The sequence below is a fragment of the Lolium perenne genome, chromosome 2, assembly GCF_019359855.2.
Source record: "Lolium perenne isolate Kyuss_39 chromosome 2, Kyuss_2.0, whole genome shotgun sequence".
NCBI classification, from domain to species: domain Eukaryota; kingdom Viridiplantae; phylum Streptophyta; class Magnoliopsida; order Poales; family Poaceae; genus Lolium; species Lolium perenne.
The window spans coordinates 295,162,271-295,180,989 of record NC_067245.2 but is presented as its reverse complement, the minus strand read 5'-3'; the positions used below and the strand labels follow the sequence as shown (position 1 = coordinate 295,180,989).

Genomic DNA, 18,719 nt, shown 5'->3' with positions numbered 1-18,719 from the left:
ACTAGTCCAAAAAGTAAGCTCTGCTGGACTCCGCTGGCACTTAAAATGCAATCGTACACCCCACAGCTCTCCAAGAGCGGATGTCTTCTATGATTAGCTCGAAAACAGGATCCACCATGTGGCTCTCCCGCTGGAAAAGTCTGGCGTTCAATGGACCAAGATTGCCACAGTATCGAAGTCAAGTCTGAGATTTTTAGGAGCCCTCTTCCTAGCCTGGAGCAACCAGTCTTCAGTGATATTTAATGAAAAGGGGGAAGTCGGCCCCATTCCATGGAAAGTTTAAACTTATTTGCCTCTTTTCAGGTGGGGAACCTCTCCCCCCGGTGAAAATTCGGAAAAAAAAATTATTTGCCTCTTCACCTACTCCATGATAATCGTGTCCGTGTGAATCCATGCATAGGCCGGCTTGTGATTCAACCATCAAGTGGCAAGCCGAGTAGATAAAGTGGAAAAAGGAAGAGCACAACTCCTATTGGATTCATAGCACCTCAATCTTGTCACATCTTGTGACGCCACTTCTATGAAAAAACAATTGCTACCTTTCACCACTTGGCTAGCAGCATATTTCCGTAGCTCTGAATATATGTACTAGTATCTGATGGATGCCCACTTTCTTGTTCTGATTCATCGCCTCTCACCGTGGGGCTGCAATCTGAATATCTGAGGAGAGGGAGATCCGGAGATGGGTCCGTGTCCAAGGTGGAGCTCGTGCTTACGCCATGGCTCCCTCCTCTCCTTGCTGCTACTCCTGTCAGTTCTGTGTTCTTCTCGGAGGGCGGCAGCTCAGGCTCAGCCGCAGCCGCAGACCGACCCAACCGAAGGTATGTACCCACGCAGATTCACTCGTTAATCGTTGTAAGCGTGATTTCTGTTGGATTCTCAATGCGTTTCTGCTTGGGTGGCAGCGGCGGCGGTGAACGCGATACTGGCCAAGTTTGGGCTGAAGGCGCAGCCGTCCTGGAACATAAGCGGCAACCTCTGCAGCGGCGCCGCCACGGACGACTCGGTGGTGCTGGACGACAACCCAAACTTCAACCCGGCCATCAAGTGCGACTGCAGCGAACAGAACGGCACTATCTGCCACGTCACCAAACTGTACAAACCTTTCTTTTCCTGCATTTGTATCAATCAGAAATGATGAACATGTGAAGTGATTATGTGGTATATTCTTGGATGGTGCAGGAAGATAAATGAGCTGGATGCCGCTGGCCCCATCCCGGAAGAGCTGCGGAACCTCACTCGCCTCACCAAACTGTATGTGTTTCCTCACTCCCACCCTCGAAGATTTCAATCATGTATGAAGATTTCAATCTTCATAATCATCGGATGGAGTTTCAAATGATAATCTTGATATTTGCATGAGGAACAAGTAAATGGAGTCAAAAATGCAAAAAAAAAAAGTATTTGATTGCTTGGTTACAATGTGTGTAAATTCTAAAATGTGGCCGTTAAAACGGTTTTAACTATGAAGGGACCATAATGTATATGTTATACAATTTGAGAGACGAAATTTCAGTAAAAATATACATGAGGGAGTATATAATATAATTTTCATGGGAAACATAACGGAATTAGCAAAACCACTTGTTGTCGATAACTATCGGGCCAGGTTCAGTGGTTCAGGAGTCAGGACGTAGGCAGCTATGCAGCGGAAGTGTCTGTAGTTCACATTGTAAATCTAACCAGCAGAGTTTTGAATATTGTAGTCGATTGTTTCAGGTGTAGCTGACTTTTACTTTTCATGGGGCACAACTTTTTCCACTTCCAGTCATTACAGGTGAAAACCATGACAAGTTATACGACCATTTAACATCAAAATTGTTGTACAGTTTATAAAAACTTGCACTGAATTACCGATTTTCAGTTGCGATAAACAGTTGAACACTAAAGATCTGACTTGATGTAAAGTTCCGAATCGCCCAAACTCGGTGTAAGATATATGTGATTAACATTGTTGGTCTCTGATCTTATTGTTTCAGGGACCTTAAGAAAAACAGCTTGACCGGCCCATTGCCAGCATTCCTTGGTGAACTGACTACTATGCAGTACATGTATGGCTTCAAACTCAAAAACAAATTTCCAGTATACGTGTTGACTTGAATCAATCTTACATTCTTTTTCTCCAATATCACAAGAACCGTGGGCACCAATGCATTATCTGGACCTGTGCCAAAGGAGCTTGGGAATCTTACAGAGCTCTTATTACTGTAAGATACAATCTTGTGTTCCAATGAGTAATTTTAAAGAGTGGTATCTTCTAATCAGGTTTCAATTTTTCATAATTCAAGATGAATTTGTTGTCAAAATTCGGATGTAGACTCAGTCGGGCAAAGTGCATGGCGTTGTATATTTTGTGCTAAGTAGAGGCTTAGAGTATGTTCTTTCGTTTCATTGGAATGGAAAACCCAATAAAACAGACTGTCTTCCTCATCAGATGTTGAGCATTTAGCCTGGTAAAAGGGATTCAGTGACACTTCTTTTTTAACATTGCTATAAAGTTGACCTAGATTATCTTATGCTTTCAGTGCATTGGGCTCAAATCATTTTAATGGATCACTTCCAGATGAGTTAGGAAAATTGACAAAACTTCAGCAGATGTAAGTAAATCTATTTGGTCACTTCAATTTTCCCTTTGCACACGTCCTGCCTTTGCATTTTTCAGGTTAACAATCATATTCTTTAGTGAAAAATGATGTATGTATTCGAAATGTAGGTACATTGATAGTAATGACTTCAGTGGTCCTCTACCAGCGACACTGTCCCAGCTTACGAACCTGTCAACTTTGTAATTTTGCAACACAATATCAGTCTAATTCACACTAAGGTTTCAACTTTCAACCTATAATCTTGGACACTCTCATGCATCCAGGTGGGCATCAGACAATAATTTCACTGGGAAGATACCTGATTATCTTGGGAGCTTCACCAACTTGAACCAACTGTAAGATATATGTTCCACCAATCACCCATGTTAATAAATGGCAGGCAAAGACACCGCTAAGTCTAGAATGGATTTGCATTAATTCCTTATCAACACAAAATGTGTGTCATATGATAGGAGGATCCAAGGGAACTCTTTTCAAGGACCGATTCCCATAAGTCTTTCTAATCTTATGAAGTTGACTAGCCTGTAAGTTTCTAGTAGTTTCAGTTACAGTTGTTGCATTCTCGTTGCAAAGATAAGGTTGTGGCATTGATGCACACATTGATTGTCTGAATGTAACAGGAGAATAGGCGACATAGTAAATGGAAGCTCTTCAATGGCGTTTGTGAGAAACATGACATCTTTGAGTGATCTGTATGGCACGTGTTCTTCACTTTACTTTCCATGTTCGTTTAAGATCCTTATAATTCAACAATTTGACTTGCAGGGTATTGAGGAACAGCAAGATATATGACACACTTTCATCGGTAGAATTCTCCCAATTTGTAAATCTAAATTTATTGTAAGCATTTTCCTTACTAAAATAATGCATTCAAATGGTTACCTTTCTACTACGGATATTTCATATAAAAGTGTGGTACTATGTTGTCTAATAATCCTTATTCCATTGGTGCAGGGATTTGAGTTTTAATAATATCACGGGCCAAATACCTCTATCAATCTTTAATCTTCCTTCGCTTATTTTTATGTAAGAATTACTCGATAATGTTTTCTCATAATGTCTTCTTAGAATCACTGTTTCTCTGATGTTTGGAAATATCCTTCTTCCAAAAAATGTTTCAATCAGATTTCTTGGGAACAATAGCCTTTCAGGAAGTCTACCAGCTACGAAAAATCAACTACTTACCAATTTGTATGAATACATGCTCCTTGAGTTCCACTCCACATTTGCTCTGTGAAACAGTATTTCTCAAACTTTATTGTGTTAACTTGCAGAGATTTTTCATACAACCATCTCTCAGGAAGCTTTCCTTCGTGGGTTACCCAGAAAAACCTGCAATTGTATGCTTCGTGATTTTTACTGATTGAACATTCATAGCCACTGTGATTGAACTAAGCAACAAAAAAAATCTAATTTCCCACCCCATCCTTTCTGTGATGTGCTTAGGAATTTGGTGGCAAACAACTTTGTGATGGATAGCTCCAATGACAGGTAATTTCTGAATTTCAACTATTAAGTTTCATGCACCAACTTCTTGATAAGGTCTAAATGTGGTAGAAATAGGGAAAGCATTTTTTATTAAATGGCAAAGGCCCAGACTTGGACACAAGACTTCTGTTCTGATACCATATTAAGTTCAATGCACCAATCTATGAACTAGAAGTCACGGTCAATGTTGGATAATCCACATATACTTGAACACCCTTTCTCACATGTGACTTGATAAGACCTTAACGTTACGGAAAGAGGGTAAGCAATTTTTTTCTTCTAAATTGCCAAAGCCAGGATTTTGAACCTAAGACCTTTGCTCTGATACCAATATTAAGTTTGATGCACCAACCAGTAGAACCAAAAGTCTGAACTGATGGAAAAGGGTGGTCTATATATGTCAACATCATATATTCCTACGAAAATTCATATAGGCACAATTATTCTTGTTAGTGTGTTCTCTGAAAAAATATGGATCATGTGAGCTTGTAAGTGGAGCTGAAATATTCGGTCTATCCATTTGTAGTGTTTTGCCAGGGCTGAATTGTCTTCAGCGAGATACCCCTTGTTTTCTCGGATCTCCACAGTGTAATCCTTCTACTCTTTGCACTTTTTTCATCTACAACAGTAATATCAGACCCATAATTGCAGATTCCCAAGTAAAGACTACTGATTTTTAACTTACATGCAGCTTCCTCCTTAGCGGTAGATTGTGGAGGTAGTAGAACCATATCAGGCTCAGACAATTCGATGTATCAGGCTGATAATGCAAATCTTGGTGCCGCATCTTATTTTGTTGGGGGTGAACCTATATGGGGTATTAGCAGCACTGGAAGATTCATGGACCCACCCAACGGAAGTTACATAATCTACAGTTCACGCCAATTTCTGAACACACTAGATTCTGGGTTGTTCCAAACCGCAAGAATGTCACCATCATCTTTGAGATACTATGGCATTGGACTCGAGAATGGAAACTACACAGTGACACTTGAATTTGCAGAATTTGACTCCCCTGATCCACAGGCTTGGAAAAGCAGAGGGAGGAGAGTTTTTGATATCTATCTCCAGGTTGCTTAGAAGCTTTAACTTCTGATAACTAGTAATGTTAGCTCGTCTACGGTGACCAATAAATTCTTTTGATTGATATTTGTATAGGGAGAGCGCAAGGAGCAGAACTTCGACATAAAAAAGGCTGCAGGAGGGAAATCCTATGTTGCTGTGAAGAAGCAGTATGTTGTTCCTGTGGTAAAAAACTTTCTTGAAATTCATCTTTTCTGGGCTGGCAAGGGTACTTGCTGCATTCCTACCCAAGGTTACTATGGGTCTGCAATAGCGGCTTTAAGCGCAACTCCAAGTATGAACCTTACCTAGAACTTCTTTTTTTCACACTGAAGTTATAATACTGTCCACAATGTCGGGTTGAAGTAAAATCAACTAACACATACTACTAGTATACCACCCCTGGTCACAAAAACATGCCGAGTATGCACACTTTTAAAGTTTTTTACTTCTACCATTATTGCATTTTGTCAAACTTCATGTACTAGCAAATACAACCAAAAGTCCGAACTGATGAAAAGGGCTAGAAAATCCATGTATACACATCAACACACCTTTCATCGCATGTGATGGAAGAACATAAAGCCAACACCTGGAACTCAGGTAGGCACAAGAGACCTTCTACATGGATGGAGGGGCCCCGGAAATTTTAGGATAAATTGCGCCATTGCGCCACACCGGACTCGAAATCTAACTTGATACCTTGGCTCTTATACCATGTCAAGCTTCATCCAACACAACCAAAAATCCGAACTGATGTAAAGGGCTAGAGAATCCACTTATACGCATCAACACATCTAACATTTAATATCTAACTAGAACATGAAACTTTGATGTTACCTCCATGGAGGTCATGACCCTGACTAGACCATCTCGTAGAGCACCGGGGTTGATCCTAGGTCCAGCTAGCCGAACTAGGCAGCAGTGGTACCTGAGAGCCATTTCCTTCATAAAGGCGGTGCTTGGCCTGCACGAGGAGTACCCGATGTGGCTTCTAGAGAAATAATGGTTTTTTACCAGTTATAATATATTCTCTAGGTTTTTGGTAGAAGCACACATTAAAGTTATGATGAATGCAATCTTATGCGTGTTGAAATAAAAAGAACCGGATACGCTAGAGCATCAATATGAAAATGAGGGTTGATACATATGTTTCATTTAGTCCGTTCTGTACTCGTAGATGTTATAGAAGTTTTCATCGTTCTATTTACAGTACTATGGAAAGTGAAATCGCATCCAGTTAAGCTTTGCTCAAACTAAAGAGTTCAGATATTCTTCAACAAAATAAATGAAAAGTTGGTTAAAAATCTTAACTACCACATTGGTTATAAACATTCACAACAGTACTAGTAAATGAAATATAGTAATAAACAAACTACTCGGGAATACTAGGTTAGGGGTTAGATATTTGTAAGCAAACTTTAGAGAAGTGAAATATTTAATACATGTGTAGCTTGACATTTAAGATGAAATACACCCACCACTTTACACATAATCGAACCTTTCATTCAACCTCATTTTATACTGACTTTGTTGACATCACATTTCTAACAAGTGAACTTTGTGTCAGATTTCACCCCTACAGTGCGTAATTTTGCGGCAAAGAAGAAAGGCAGTAAAACAGGTGTGATTGCGGGAGTAATAGTTGGTGTGGCAGTTTTAGGACTGTTAGCATTTGCTGGAATCTTTGTTTGGAGGCAGAAAAAGAGAAAACTAACGTTGGAGCAAGAAGGTATGGGATACACTAGGACCACATTGTGTTATAACTGAGCAAAGTAGTAGTCGAAGTAAGCTCGTTATGTCTTTTGTGATGTCTTGCAGAGCTGTACAGTATTGTGGGAAGACCTAATGTCCTCAGCTATGGAGAACTGAGGTCAGCTACTGAAAATTTCAGTTCTAATAATCTTCTTGGTCAAGGAGGTTATGGATCGGTCTATAAGGTTGGTTCATCCTGTAGAGTCGTACACTCTTGAATTTCCTTGAAGTGTTTTTGTTCTGGAAGTAACTTCCAATAAGCTAGGTGTACAAGGAAATACTAGATGACAGACATGTCTATAGAAGTTATTTTAGTTTCTGATTGAGATGTTTATAAAATTCCTGAAATGAAGAGAGGGGATTTATTTCACTGTATGTGGAGCAAATGATGTTTGACAGTGCAGTACCTGAAATTTCCATTGTTGAAAATGTTGCCTTTTTGCAGGGAAAGTTAACTGATGGGAGGTTTGTGGCAGTGAAGCAGCTGTCTGAAACATCTCATCAGGGGAAAAAGGAATTTGCGACGGAAATAGAAACCATATCTCGGGTCCAGCACCGTAATCTCGTGAAGTTGTATGGTTGCTGCCTTGAGGGCAATAAGCCATTGCTGGTCTATGAGTACCTAGAGAAGGGAAGCCTAGACCATGCTCTATTTGGTACACATTCTGTTGATTGACGCAGCTATAAATCTGAAAATTTAGGCTTAGTATAAGTAACTAAAAGCATAAACCTACATATGCAGGAAAAGGGAGGTCAAATCTAGACTGGCCAACACGTTTTGACATATGCTTAGGCATTGCAAGAGGTCTAGCTTATCTTCATGAAGAGTCTAGCATCCGTGTTGTGCACAGGGACATAAAGGCCAGCAATGTCCTTCTTGATGCCAATCTCAACCCCAAGATCTCAGATTTCGGGCTCGCCAAACTTTATGATGAACAGGAGACACATGTCAGCACGAAAGTTGCTGGTACATTGTAAGTGCATTCCATTTTGTTAACCTTTATGTTTACGTACTATATTTTCATATGTATGCTAATGACGTTTATGCTCTCCTTTGTCAAGTGGTTATCTTGCACCTGAGTATGCCATGAGAGGCCATGTGACGGAGAAGGTTGATGTGTTTGCATTTGGCGTCGTTGTACTGGAGACTTTAGCTGGAAGACCAAACTATTACACTACTGGGGACCAAAACAAGATTTATATTTTTGAATGGGTAAGCCAAATGAGGAACTGCAGGCCCTAGTATTCTCTGTCTTGTCGGTAAAACCTATAATAAAATTCCTACTAAATATTGGAAATGTAGAGCTCACATGCTTTCATTGAATTTTAAATCAAACCCTCCAAACACAGTTTTGGCATATATGAGTGCATGCATCATGTAGAAGAACTGCAGTGGAACTGCTAGTACATCTTAAATCTTAATATGCTAGTTCAAGATTCAGTCTGCTCGATTTTTCTACGGTACTTGAACACAATGTGCTGCATTTTAGCTTAACATCTCGATGCTTTTAGGTCTGGGAACTGTACGAGCACAACAACCCTCTGGACATGTTAGACCCGAGGCTCGAAGAATTCAACAGCGAGGAGGTGCTCCGGGCCATCAAGGTGGCGCTTGTGTGCACCCAGGGCTCGCCCCATCAGCGGCCATCCATGTCGAGGGTGGTGGCCATGCTGACTGGTGACGTCGAGGCGCCAGACAATGTGGCCAAGCCCAGCTACATCACGGAGTGGCAGATCAAGGGCGGCGACACGAGCTTCATGAGCTCAGAGGTCAGCGGGCAGTCGAGCTTGACTCCGAGGTCTGGCACAGCGCACTTGCCGTTCCTGGGCGACGAAGGCCGTTGATATGGTTCTCACGGGTGATCGCCCGGCTCAGGCCTCATGGTGACTTCTTGTGCTACACACCTGTTGAGAACTAGAAGGATAGACGCGCTTCTCCCCGCTGCATATCCCTCGTTGATGCACGGCCTTTGCCTACCGGAGTGTATCAGCAGGCGTTGTCATCAGTTGACATTTTGCTGTGGTGAACAGAGAGCATGGGCGCCTGCTCTACTGTTGTGTGATGTCTTTATCAGTTTAATTTTTTCCGTGTCTCATTTATTCTACTTCGTCTAAAAATATGTGTCTCACTTTTATCTAGAGAGATACATCTGTATCTAGATAAAGTTGAGACACCTAATTTTAGATGGAGGAAGTAGTTATTCTCCTTTCTAGATAAGGTCATGAATATGCCATATACCAAACAGATGGCAGTTACTTGGTTAGCTAGCTGGCTAGGAAACAATTAATAGCTTCCAAACAGGTTTCAGATTGAGGATCATACAAACTTGATCATGATCCAAAGAGAAGTGTATCTCTAGATTGATCACGACAAGCGCTAGGGGTAAAGTTCTTTCTGCACCAATCAAAACGAAATTGCAACATGAAGACCTAAAACACGCAGATGAAAAACTTAGCCTCCACTATATCCCCGATGAGGTAAGGCACTTAGTCGGAGCAGATAGTAAAGACTATGTAGATGGAATGGCAATATGTGGATGGAACGGCCAGGAACTAATTCATTAGAAGTTGTAAATGTAGGGTTTGACTGGACTCAGTGATGAGCCGATGCCATTGGCACGGAGTCGTTAGTTCAAGCCGGCATGGCAATGCAGCAAACACTAGTTCAAGCCGGCCTGACAATACACCCAGAAGACATAGTGAAGACATGAGTTGAGCACAGCGGTATCAAAACAAAAGCGGTCTCCCTGTCAAAAGCCGCCTGTAAACTAACTGATGCTTCACTTCTTGGAGCTCATCGCTCTGAGTAGGCAACTTACTAGATGCCTTCCGCTGTCTTCTTGCACCAGTCGCGACACCTGTTCCACGCGACAGCCTGCAGACATAGGATACAAAGAAAATCCACAGGCAATGCACAAAGACGAAAATAAATGAAGGTAAATCAAAGGAAAGATCGACAGGAGATCAAAAAATAAGTGAACGAACAAACCTTGGAATCCCTATGGCAACAACAGATCGGTGGAACGATGGTGCCGTCCGATAGCAACCCAACTGACCAGACCGACCAATGCGGGAGGACTCCCTATGACAAACGGTGTACTTTTGCACACCTTTACTGATACTTCGCATACATTGTTGTGACACAAGTATGCTTCTGTTTTAGAATAGCTTACCCTGACATAAGCCTTTCTGAAAAGGTATGCCTACATAGGACGACAAACAGAATAATCAGAAGCTCAAGAGTATTACTCAAACGCACATGACAATCTTTCCTTAGACAGCAAAAAATATTGATCAACAGAACATGTGATTAATACTATTTGAAATATATACTGACGAAATCTGAAGGTAACAACAATTCATCATTCAATGGTTTCAAGTGTAACCGAAATAGATAATATACTTTTACCTGCAGCTTGAGGGGCATTCTTCAGAGAATTGCATAACCTCAACCAAAAGGAAGAGTTCATAATCTGCAAGATGTGAGCAACATAACATGTCATTGATACTATTTGAAATATATATTGACCAAATCTGAAAGTAACGACGATTCAATGGTTTTAAATGTAACAGAAATAGATATATTGCAGATTGAGAGCCATTCTTTAGAGAATTGCATAACCTAAGTAAAAAAGAAGAGTTCATAATCTGCAACATGTTAAACTCAGGCAAATATTGTGTGTAGTACGGTATTAGCAAAATTACTAATTAAGATCTGAAAGGAAGCATATTTGCACAAATAAAAGACTAAATATTAATTTGCAAACATTCAAAGGCATACTTGTGCAGTTAGCTAATGCAAATATTGAATGTCAGATTACCAAAGAATATACAAAGAGGGCCGCAGCACAACGTCGCTCCCTTCCAATGTCCTCCTCCATCGTCTACATGCTCGGATCCCCACGCGAGCATTTCCTCAATACTCGATGGAGCACATGTCGACTGGCACATGCCCACCACGACACACCGACATGAAGGGCCACCAGTTGACCTCACCTACGCAGCCAATCGCTGAGAGCCATTCCAGCTAACCCCACATACAATACGGTTTAAATAGGAGGGAAGGCATGCTTCGCTGTGGCGGTAAAGAAGAGCGTGAAAATATTCAACTTCTATAACTGAAACAGCTTTTAGACACAGAATTGCCAAATTTTGAACAATTTTGAGAATGGAAAATAGATGACTTCTCATTCATTCTATTAATATTTGGTGGTAGCACGCAAAGCAAGAAAATGTGCATTGCTCACACCTAAGTAAGATAATAATATATTAATATTCAGTGTCATCGAGCCAACCTTCATATATCTTCTATCATCTCACCCATTTCAGCAAAGCGAAAAAAATACCTCCATATAAAAGTATAAGTCCAGAAATAAGTCATAGACAAAGTGTAAAGCACAACAAAAAAGCATTGCTCACTCTAAGTAAGATAATAGTAATATATTAATATTCAGTGTCATCAAGCCAACCTTCATATATCTTTTATCGTCTCACCCATTTAAGCAAAGCGAAAAAAAAAAAACTTCATATACCTTCATATATAAGTATAAGTCCAGAAATTAGTCATACACATAGTGTAAAGCAAAAAAAAAAAAAAAAAAAAAAAAAGCAGACATGGATTTGGAAAAGATCATTAAGGTATGGAAAGAAGTTCAAATAACCCCCACAACTATCGCGTTTTGGACAGAGAACCCCTGTAAGTTTAAAATGGGGCACTTAACCCCCCTAACTATCAAATACCACATAATTGACCCCCTGTAAGCAATCAGAGCTGTTTTGCTCGGCTGTTTTGCTGACATGGACAATGGTTTAGAGCCACGGAGTACAAGGGCGGTTTGTGGAGTACAGCCCCCCACGAGGCAGTACTACCACCACCACATCCGGTTACTGTACTGGGCGGGGAAGCTCATCCTGCCCTTCAGCGACCAGTTCTGGTTCAGGTACCTCTTCAGCTGGCTGATGCCGACCAAGATGTCCCTGCTCAAGTCCACCCAAGGCGAGGCCATCAGGAATTACTACCATGAAAACCATCTCAGCCAGGACATGCTGGTGCCCCTGTACATGGTTGGAGAGGCTCTCGAGTTTGTTCACCGGGAAATGGAGGTATATATCATTTTTTATTTTCTCTTCAATATATACTTCAATTCTAGTACAGATATGCATTAATGGGTCTTGCTATGTTGCAGGAGCTGTGCAATGCTTTCACCTCGGAATTATTTGCTATGAAATCATCGTTAAAACTAATATTAGCAACTATGAGATATTGAGATGACAGACTGTAGATTTGAGTTTCTGCTGAAGTTGTTATTGCGCACTGCAACCTGTTGCTGCTTTGTCTGAAAGAATGTTCACTCAGGAAGTTGGTATAATAGGTTGCAGATGTAATTTGTAAATCAAGTACTGTGGACAGAGGTGAGAGCCTAACCTGAGGTAGAAGGAGGCTGCAGGGAGGAACTCTCTCAGCTTAGGGTTACAGAGATAGAAGCAACTTATATAGGTCACGACTGGGCTGGGCCAGATGGGCCACAACAGAGAACAAGAAGATAGCCCAACAGATACTCCAACACTCCCCCTCAAGATGGGTGATAAATGTCAATCATCCCCATCTTGTCACAGGCAAGATGACACTCCTTTGATCCTAGTCCTTTTGTTAAACAGTCTGCCACTTGTTGTCTTGATCTCACATAAGCCAATGAGATAATCCCTGCATCAATCTTTTCTTTAATGAAAAATCTGTCTATCTCCACATGTTTGGTGCGCTCATGCTGGACAGGGTTGTTTGCTATGTTTATGGCAGACATATTATCACACCACACTTTCAAGCTTCCTTGCCTTAAAATTTTCAGCTCTCTTAGAAGGTTTTGTACCCACAACATTTCACCCAGGCCCTGTGACATAGCTCGTACATCGCTTTCGGCTGTTGATTTCGAGAAAACAGATTGTTTCTTACTTCTCCATGACACCAAATTTCCTCCAACAAAAACACAATACCCTGAGGTGGATCTTCGATCATCTAGGCAGCTAGCCCAATCTGCATCACAATATCCATCTACATTTAGGTGTCCATTACTTTTAAACCACAATCCTTTTCCCGGAGTGCCTTTCAAGTATCTCAAGATTCTTTGAGCTGCTTCCAAGTGTCCATCCCTCGGATCATGCATATAGCGACTCACTACACTCACTGCAAATGATATATCTGGTCTTGTGTGGCATAAGTATATTAGTCTTCCAACAAGTCTTTGATATTTCTCCTTGTCTATGGGTTCTCCGACTGCTGTGATTTTATTATTCTGGTCAATAGGAGTTGAAGCCACTCGGCACCCTAGCATGCCCATATCATCTAAGAGATCCAATGTATACTTTCTTTGAGATAGTGCTATCCCTTTTGACGATCTTGCAACTTCTATTCCAAGGAAGTATTTAAGTTTTCCCAAATCTTTCACCTCAAAGGCTTGACTCAAGCATCCTTTCGGTTTGCGATTTCAACATCATCATCTCCCGTGATAATAATATCATCAACATACACCGCAAGGATAGTGATTTTCTCGCTCGTAATGTCTCAGAAAATAAGGTATGGTCTCCATTGCATTGACCATATCCCATGCCACACACCACTTGTCTAAACCTATCAAACCAGGCCCGTGGAGATTGTTTGAGACCATATAGAGATTTCTTGATCTACATACCTTCCCTTTAGTTTCAGGTCCGACAAATCCCGGTGGCATCTCCATATACACCTCCTCTTGAAGATCACCATGCGTAAATGCATTTTTGACATCAAGTTGATGCAAGGGCCATCCGAAATTTCTTGCACAAGAGATCAATATTCTCGACAAAGGTTGCTCATTTTTGCCACTGGTGCAAACGTCTCATCATAGTCAATGCCATAAGTCTGACTATATCCTCTTGCCACAAGTCTTGCCTTATATCTCTCCACTTTTCCTTCTGCATTTTGTTTTACAGAATGGATCCACTTACAACCTACTGTGTTCTTTCCTTTAGGGAGATCTGTCAACTCCCATGTTTTATTTTTCTTCAAGGCCTCCAATTCTTCCATCATAGCATTGCACCATCTCGGGTCCAACCTGGCTGCCTTCCAATCCTTAGGAACAGATACAGTTTGAAGTGAAGCAACAAAAGCCCGAAAAGAGGGTGACAATGCCTCGTAAGAAATATAATTTCCTACGTCATAGTCATCATAACTCAGTCGCTTTGGGGGCCCAACTTTCCTTACCCCTTTTCTTATTGCAATTGGCAAGTCTAGGCTATTATTGGACTCAGTCTGAGATTGATTCTCCTCAGCAGAATCTACACTTGTGCTTTCTTGATTTTCAGGTCCAATAGGTTGCTCCCCCTGCCCCTGGTCTTGTTGCTCCTCCACAGCATCTACTTGCTCCCTTTGTACTTGTCTTCTAGAGTACACAAGTGGATTCTGCAGCCATCTTTCTGGTGGTACGGGTCTAGGTGGTGTAGGTGTACCAGGAATTGCAGGAATCTCCGCTACAATAGGAATTCTGCTACAATAGGATTCTGCAGCCATCTAGAGACTGTAGATTTGAGTTTCTGCTGAAGTTGTTATTGCGCACTGCAACCTGTTGCTGCTTTGTCTGAAAGAATGTTCACTCAGGAAGTTGGTATAATAGGTTGCAGATGTAATTTGTAAATCAAGTTCTGTGGACAGAGGTGAGGGCCTAACCTGAGGTAGAAGGAGGCTGCAGGGAGGAACTCTCTCAGCTTAGGGTTACAGAGATAGAAGCAACTTATATAGGTCACGACTGGGCTGGGCCAGATGGGCCACAACAGAGAACAAGAAGATAGCCCAACAGATACTCCAACAAGTACCAATTAGCACTGAACGTGCTAGTAATTTTGCTATGAAACCAAATCATCATCAAGATCAATATTACTACTATGAGATGTCCATATAATAGGTTGTATATGTAGATGTGGATTCCAATTTCCGTAAGTGAACAGCTATTTTGTGTGCAGCTCCATCTAGTTTTGCTTACGCTGAAAGAATATGTTCGCTGAAATTCAAGTACATATGTGCATTGAGTCTGCTACACTGTAGAGCTCATCAGCATTGAGATGGTTATATAATATGTTGTAGATGTGGATTTCTGCTCATTACGAACTACTTTTGTGTTACTGCTTACTCTGAAAGAACGAGTGTTGACTGACTGAAGAATTCACATTTGCTTCTTCTGAGGTACTTGGATGTGCCCTCACCGTCTGTACAAGCTGCCCGTGAAGACGATGATGAGCTCCACCAACCGCACTACGCGGTGACAGAGCAGAACGAGAAGGACTTCTGGCGCATGTTCAACGTGATGGTGGTAGTACCCCTGTAGCTTCAAACCACCTCAGCGAAACCACCGAGAAAAACAGCTCTCATCGAGCACAGGGGGTGAATTACCTGGTATTTGATAGTTAGGAGGGGTTAAGTCCCCATTTTAAACTTGTGGGGGTTCTCCTTCCAAAACACGATAGTTATGGGGGTAATGTGAACTTCTTTCTTAAGGTATGGCACATAAAGGTAAAGAAAAAATTAAAGGACACCGAAAAGAGAAAGAATGCATGGTTATCATGTATAAGAAATCATTTTAATTCAGTACCTATTTGCGACCTTCGCATCACTAAATATCAAGATTTCACAGAAACACCATTTACCGAGCGGAGCCTCAAATGCTTGGTACTGAATCCAGATTACCTTTTCCCAATGTAAAATCAAAAGTGATGGATATATCAATACAGGATTGGAAGCGCAGTTAAATTTCATTTACCTCAAAGCAAACAATGTTGGTAAGCATTTTTTCTTAGCAAACCAAGTCCTTTTGCAAGAAGATAGGCTGGTACCATGTGGACAAACTTAATTGAAATCCAGTGATATGCTTCCGCCACCATTGCTCGATCTTGATGTGACAAAACTAACATCACCATGGTTTTCATGGTATGAACGAGTTGATGCTTAGAAGAGTTTCCTGACAAAAAGTGAGAAGAATTAGCTTAGTAAGTCTAGAAGGGCAACATGGCCGATTGAACAGTACAATGATGGCATAAATTAATGCAAAGACACAACAACCTCCACGGTTTCCCCCATTCCCACTCATGCAAACGTCACAATATGGTGGAAAATTCCACACTAAATCTGACCACGTTTCTTTCTCATGCCATTCACGCCACCACTGAGACTCTGGAGGCGACATCTAGCACATTCAGAGGGGAAAGTCAGCTGTGGTATGGTCGAGCTGGTGGCGACACCGGACGATCGTGGCCGCTGCTCCTTACCACAGCTGGTGCCCGACAGAAATGGGGGTCGAAGAGCCGAACCAAATCTAGCCAGCGGAAGGGCGCCAGGTCAGCGCGTGCCGGCAGCTCCGGCTCGCCGCTCGGCCGCCCTTTTCCCGGTGGAGCCGACCGTGGCCTTTCTCCGCGGGCGCCGGGAACCTGAGGCGCCCACGCGAGTCCTCCATGCACGGCAGCACCTCCCCGTCGTCGTCCTCGGACTCCACCCTGCCAACGACCCTCCGCCCCTGACCTTGGTCACGAACCTCGAGGAGGGCGCCGGCACGTCCTCTGGGGAGAGCGGCGGCCGGGCGGCGGCGGCGGGAAACTGCTCAGGCTCCTCAACCGACGGAGGCTGCCTCCGCCGCCCGCAGCATTGGGGGTCCGGCCGCGCGTGCCGGAGCCGGCGTCGTCGCCCTCCACGGCCCCAAAGAAGGAGGCTATCCTCGTCGCCGACCGGAACGCCACCGCCATCGCCAGCGGCCGGGGCAGGTAGGATTTCGAGGTGGTGGGGGCGACGAACGGAGGTCGAGGGTCAAACGCAGGTGGGGTGAGTTTTTTTTTTCCTTTGACCATGGGTGCAATGGCCCACATGGCATCCTCTCAAACCGGCAGATGGCTTGCCTTCCTTTCTTATATTTCATTCATCCTCTTCCCAAAGAGGAAAAGCGGCTCCAACCAGGCTAAGAGATCTCCAGTCACGTCCCCCAAACAGCACCGGATAGAGCGTTTGAAGAACGTGTTTTATTCGTGCCGTGTTTCAGAGACGTCGCTCTATCCCCATACAAAATTCCGGAAATTTTAAATTTGAGCGAGATTCGATTAAATTCATCCGAACTTGACATATATTATATAGATTCGAACGAGATTCAACTAAATTTAAACTAAACCAAATCTAGAAGAACTTGCGGTGGCTGGACGCGTCGTAGTACTGGTGGAAGTTATACATGTCGTCGGTGACGACCTCCTGCTTGACGCGCTCGTCGGGCTCGTCCTTCACCAGGCCGCTTGGTCCTGCCTCGCCGTCGTCGGTGAGGTCCACGAGCGGCTTGCCGAAGTCGTAGATTGACATGACGATCGCCGTCTCGATGTCGCCCCTCCAGGAGTCCTTGCCGTCGACGCCGCTCGCAGCCCTGGGTAGTCCTCGGGGTCGTCGCTGCTGGTGATGAGGCGATGATGCCGCTCGTACTCCGCCAGCAGCACCGCCTTCGACGCTTCCTCCGGCTCCTCCTTCACCTCCGGCTTCGGGATAAGGAGGGTGCCGCCGCACCTCTCTTGCTGCCGCCGGCTGCCGCCGCGCCTCGGGTAGACGAGCGTCGCCGGCTCCTCCTTCACCACGCGATTGGGGACGGTGTAGGGCACCGAGCGGTACGACGAGGACGGCGTCGATCGGGCCGGTCCTAAGGAAGAAGAGTTTGAGGAGGACGAGTACGTCCTCCTTGGCTGCCATTGCGCTGCGGGAGACGGTGGCAGTGAGGACGGTGCCTCCAACCTTGGAGCCACTGACGCGTCGGCCCGCCTCGCTTTTCGTTGTGTCCGGCGTGCCCGGAGCGTCCCCTGTGGGGCGGGGATGGCCTCGGGGCGCCGGACACCATATCGGGCCGCGCCGGACAAAAAAAGGTTTGGGGGACGCGGCTGGGAACGTTTTTTTGTCCGGCGTGCCCCAAATCCCTTTGGTGGACGGTTTGGGGGACGCGACTGGAGATGCTCTAAGACCCAAATCGGACGCGTTGGCCCGTTTAGGTGGTCGTTCGGACGCCGTGGACACACGGATCTGGCCAACGATTCGTTTGGGTCACGCCCAACCTGCAGGCACATCGCAAAAGTCAAAGACAACAAAAAAGAAGAAAAAAACAATTAAACCTAAAAAATAGTTCATTTGAACATATGCCTTATTTGGGAAAATTTATAAACATATGCCCTAATTTGGGCAAACTTATACAAAAGAAATCCCTCTATATGGGGCTTTAAACTAAAAAAAAGATAAAACCCTAGGCTAGGGTTTGAGGTGGACGAGGTGGCCGCCGGCGCGCCGCCTAGTCCCTGTGGACCTCATCGCCGTGGGCGTCGATGACGTTCCCAGGCGTCGACGCGCTGTTGTGGCTCGAGCGCGTCGGGGACTTCGGCCACGGCGACCGCTGGGTCTCTTCCTAGGCCGAGTGGGGGTCCAGAGGGCTGGCCGCCCGCAGCTCCGCCGCAGCAGCCCGCAGCTCTGCCTCCTCCCTGAGGAAGAGGTGGCGCTCCTGCTCCGCCTGGCGCCTGTCCTCCTCGTGCCGAAGCCTGGCCTCCTCCTCCCGGCGCGCCTTGCCCAGCAACGCCCAGGCCTCGGCGTACTCGACCGTCTGCCTGGACTCCTCCTCCACCGCGGAGGTGCGGATCACCGCCGTGAGCTGCTGCCACTTAGCCTCCTCCGCGAGGGACACCGCCAGAGCGGCGTGCATGTCGGGGTCGTCGTCCTCCTCGTGTTTCGGCACCGGCGGCGCGGGTTGCGCCAATGCCGGGGCGATGGGGATCGGATCCTCG

General features: G+C 44.1%; 1 protein-coding gene and 1 long non-coding RNA gene across 14 annotated transcripts; one reads left to right on the top strand and one right to left on the bottom strand.

Moving 5' to 3' along the window:
- Positions 1–203: 203 nt before the first annotated feature.
- LOC127336163 (probable LRR receptor-like serine/threonine-protein kinase At1g56140) lies at positions 204–8,991 on the top strand. Its single transcript, XM_051362946.2, has 24 exons — positions 204–821; positions 906–1,095; positions 1,183–1,254; positions 1,980–2,051; positions 2,136–2,207; positions 2,526–2,597; positions 2,714–2,785; positions 2,870–2,941; positions 3,059–3,130; positions 3,227–3,298; positions 3,372–3,446; positions 3,561–3,632; positions 3,732–3,797; positions 3,881–3,946; positions 4,053–4,097; positions 4,621–4,682; positions 4,786–5,165; positions 5,253–5,451; positions 6,727–6,888; positions 6,978–7,096; positions 7,357–7,567; positions 7,654–7,885; positions 7,974–8,124; positions 8,424–8,991. Exons 1-24 carry the CDS (start codon positions 683–685, stop codon positions 8,754–8,756), a joined length of 3,078 nt encoding a protein of 1,025 aa, XP_051218906.1. The 5' UTR covers positions 204–682; the 3' UTR covers positions 8,757–8,991.
- A 460-nt stretch (positions 8,992–9,451) lies between these two features.
- Positions 9,452–16,871, bottom strand: LOC127336171 (uncharacterized). 13 transcript variants are annotated; one of them, XR_011752766.1, is made up of 7 exons: positions 15,527–16,855; positions 11,381–11,443; positions 11,207–11,257; positions 10,733–10,986; positions 10,321–10,384; positions 9,901–10,114; positions 9,452–9,786 (listed from the first exon to the last, which is right to left on the bottom strand). It is a non-coding gene; the product is annotated as an uncharacterized lncRNA (long non-coding RNA). The 13 variants fall into 13 exon arrangements; XR_011752761.1 differs by having other exon boundaries at positions 10,733–11,443; positions 15,527–15,892; positions 15,994–16,868; XR_011752762.1 differs by having other exon boundaries at positions 10,733–11,443; positions 15,527–16,117; positions 16,200–16,868.
- Positions 16,872–18,719: the final 1,848 nt, after the last annotated feature.

Excerpts from the sequence above, each read along its gene's own strand:
- LOC127336163 (XM_051362946.2), top strand. The coding sequence starts at position 683 with ATGGGTCCGTGTCCAAGGTGGAGCTCGTGCTTACGCCATGGCTCCCTC. Across the intron at positions 3,447-3,560 it reads TTTGTAAATCTAAATTTATT|GGATTTGAGTTTTAATAATA; the intron begins GTAAGCATTTTC and ends CCATTGGTGCAG. Across the intron at positions 5,166-5,252 it reads TTTTTGATATCTATCTCCAG|GGAGAGCGCAAGGAGCAGAA; the intron begins GTTGCTTAGAAG and ends ATATTTGTATAG.